The 3,581-nt window shown below is 36.1% G+C and overlaps 1 protein-coding gene across 1 annotated transcript; it reads right to left on the reverse strand.

Moving 5' to 3' along the window:
• Positions 1–2,278: 2,278 nt before the first annotated feature.
• On the reverse strand, positions 2,279–2,648 carry LOC118736338 (acyl-protein thioesterase 1-like). The gene is given in 2 exon segments (XM_036466430.1): positions 2,279–2,407; positions 2,409–2,648. Coding segments are annotated over 2 exon segments (360 nt in total). The 5' UTR covers positions 2,640–2,648.
• Positions 2,649–3,581: the final 933 nt, after the last annotated feature.

Genomic DNA, 3,581 nt, shown 5'->3' on the forward strand with positions numbered 1-3,581 from the left:
AATAAACCAGGTAGATATAGTTCGCATTATTATTATACATTTCTTTTAACAAGTTAGATGAATAGCATTGTTGGGCTGATGGCAGTGTGTTAAAAAGCGTTTTTAGCTCTAGGCACATTTTTAAAATTGTTTTTATTGCTTTCTCAATAGACAACCAATGAGTATCTGCCATTAATGGAATTTTTTGTGGGCTATCGGAATCATAATTGATAAGTTTATGTATTATGACATATGTTTTGTGACGTGAAGGTGAATAAGCAAACCAATTATGTGTTTCTCTTAAAAGAATTTCTAAGTTATTTGGTAATCGAGATCTCGATGCAGATGAAACTGCAAATTGCAAAGAGTGGCAAACGCATCGTATTAAAACCAGCGAGTCTAATTTGTATTTTGATTTAAACTTAGCGTACAGGCCATTATTGGCACCAGTCATTACTGCAGCGTTATCAGTCCCAATGCTAATTAGTTTTTGAATTGATAACGTATATAGATTGAGAACACGCTCTATCTGCTATGCCAGAAGGCAAGTCAGCCAATGCCAGGAAAGTTGTTAAAAATTTTTGGTTTTTCGTACTATAATACCGTAAGACTACGCCTAGTAGTTTTGTATCTGATATGTATATCAGTGCTTTCATCTATTAGTAAACTAAAAGCAGACTGCAATATCTTCAATTAATTTTTCAATAAAATGTGGAGCCAACACATTTTTAATAATTCCCGAACACTTCGTGCGGTGTAATGCGAAACCACTTGCTCTGCTATCAGCAAACTGATTGTTGCAAATTTCTGTTAAATGATCAACGTTTCGGAAACTGCAGGGCATTGCAACATATAACGCAAATTCTTCCTGGGATTTTTGCTTCTCACTTACGGTTTTTGGCGCAGGTTCAAAATTTAATTTTCGTTGACTGGATTTCTTGTCATTAAACGGACTTATGGCATTGATGTGTTTATTTCTCGCGGCATGACGAATCAGATCTGCATATCTGGCAGCAATCTCGCATTTACAATAAAAAACTTGCTTTACTTGTATCGCCTTCGTACCGACGCACCCACAGCTTCAAGTCCTTGTGTGACTCCCACTGTTTCCAATATTTTTGGTGATAATTTTCTCTTTCGACTAAAATTATTCCTTATTAGTATTGTAAATCAAAAAGTGTTATACACTAACCTTTTGATACTACTAGATATGCAAAAGAGTCCCCGCTACTACACTGCGCCAGCTAATCTAAAATAAGTTGTGTTTTCGTATTCTCCAGCAAAAAATATCCAGTAACTTGCCAGTAACCAAATTTCGGAGAGTAAGCCAATATTTACTCAAAATGAGTGAAATATGGAAGAAAGTACGAAAACGCAAAACCAGCAAGAAGTTGCTAGTTTTGTGAACAGCTGATTAATTTGTTATTTTCCGATGCAATTTTCTTAGAAAACTAGTGTTTTCCATCTTATTATATATTTAAATAGGTTTATTTTGTCAATTCCAACTCTAAAAGCACCAAAAACAATTATTTTCTTAATGTGATTTGCAATAAGCATCATGCCATCAGCTGTTTTTCTTACTAGCAAATAGTTGCTAGTAAAAATTTATCCAGTAAAAATCCAGTAAAACTTGCAAGTTCAACTGTCATTTTTGCTCTCTCAATTTCCTCTCTTTTGCTAGTTTCTTGGACGTTTTTGCGTACGAAAACGACATCCAGTAAAAAACCAGTAAAATTAGTACTGGATTTACTGGATAGTGCGTACGCGAACAGGGCTATAATCAATCAAAATATGTACACATAATTAGAAAAAAAAGAAAGAAATGCTTAACTTACCTGCGTACTAGCATTTTCAACGCGAATATAATTTAGTGCAGGGCGAATTTTTTCTGTAAAATCAAAGAATCAAAAAGAATCAGCAAAAGCAAAAACAAAATACATGTAAGGCGAAGAAATCAGCTGATCTAACAAAAGCGGGTTGCAACTCCAGCTTTTTATCAATCATGGGCCATGTTGCATGTTAGCGCATTTAAATTGGCAGATTATTGTAAATTCAGTACTGCCACATTTTAAGTATTTCATGTTTGACCTATATATGAGAAATTTGAGTTCAGAAAAAAGCCCTAAAAAGGGCGCTAGGCACTAAACCATTTTTTTGGCGTTTTAATTTTCAAAAAGCACTAAAACTAGTGCTTAAAGCACCAAGTTGGCAACTATGGCCTTATCCCATATATTTGAAAACAAAGCACAAGATTCCGAGAAGCGATTTCGGTAGGCGAAAGATTGGAAGTAACTTTACGTTACTTAGCAACAGGCGATAGCTTCTCCGGTCTGATGACTGTTTTCCTAACAAACTCGAGCGTGCGTAAATCAAACCAAGAAGGCATACGGAATCCGGCATTTAATGACACCGGCATTGTGGGTGCTGTTTGGACAGATTACTTTCATGCTGGGCGGACGTATCATCGCCAACGCTGAACTCCATCCATGACCGGTATCACCTAAGCCGTGCATAAAGATGAGCGTTGACGTGTGTTTGGCTGTCGCCTCAATTATCACTGGTGCAATAGACATGCTGCTGTTTGTCAACCAAAATAGGAGCCAAGTAACTTTGCTTGTGCTTGTACTAGTTGTAGTTCCTTTCCTACCAGTCCTTATCATTTCCAGTGTTCCTGGCTTTTGAAGAGGTAAATGGAAAAGATTACTTACTAATAAATACTATTTACAAATTGCACTACTTACCCCGTTGCTGGCCTCGTGTTCATTGTGGAAATGATTGACGTCGGCCGCAATTCCCATCAATGAAGTGTCAACAAAGAACGTAAGAGCCCGAACACAATGAAAACGACGAGCTACGGACCACAGCTGTCAAATTATTTTTCCACGTATTCTTATGTAGATAATTATTTTGGCGACGACAGGGCTACGCGACAAATAGATAAAATTGTAGCTGTAGCCGTATTAGATCTAATTCTATTTTGACAAGCCACAAAGGCTGTCTTCTTCTTCTTTTGGACAATTGTCATTGTGTTTTTCTATTTTCCTTTACATTTCGCGCGTGCTTGTTGAATATTCGCCTTGCTTTTATAAATAATTGGATAATTAAAATGGATTTCGACGAATTATTAATTGAGGAAGTTCGGAAGCGTCCAATTATTTATAATTTGGAGTTGGAGGATTATAAGAATATCAAAAAGAAGGAAGCTGCATGGAGGGAGGTTAAATTCACAGGACGCACCCACCATCTTCTCCTGTTTTTATTAAGCTCACTGTACGCCTCATAAGCGAAATGTACAATTTGTACAATTTTAGCAATTGCAGTCGTAAATTGAATTAAACGCAAGGGATTATTCATTATTCCTGTAATCAATGATAATATATATGAAAGATTTGAAAAATATTAATGATTTATGCGTATTTACCAGATATTTATTGAAAATTGGAACGAAATTAATATAAAATTTTTCTCACGAAATCGCACCAAATACGTTTAAAACACAAATGTCAAATAAAATATGGCGGGAGAAGTTGTAGCTAGCGCAGTCATTGTAATCAAGTAGCCGACGACGGGAGCAAAGATAATGCAGATAAAACGCTATTGTC

Source organism: Rhagoletis pomonella, unplaced genomic scaffold, assembly GCF_013731165.1.
Source record: "Rhagoletis pomonella isolate Grant_MI unplaced genomic scaffold, Rhpom_1.0 Rhpom_scaffold_00003, whole genome shotgun sequence".
NCBI classification, from domain to species: Eukaryota; Metazoa; Arthropoda; class Insecta; order Diptera; family Tephritidae; genus Rhagoletis; species Rhagoletis pomonella.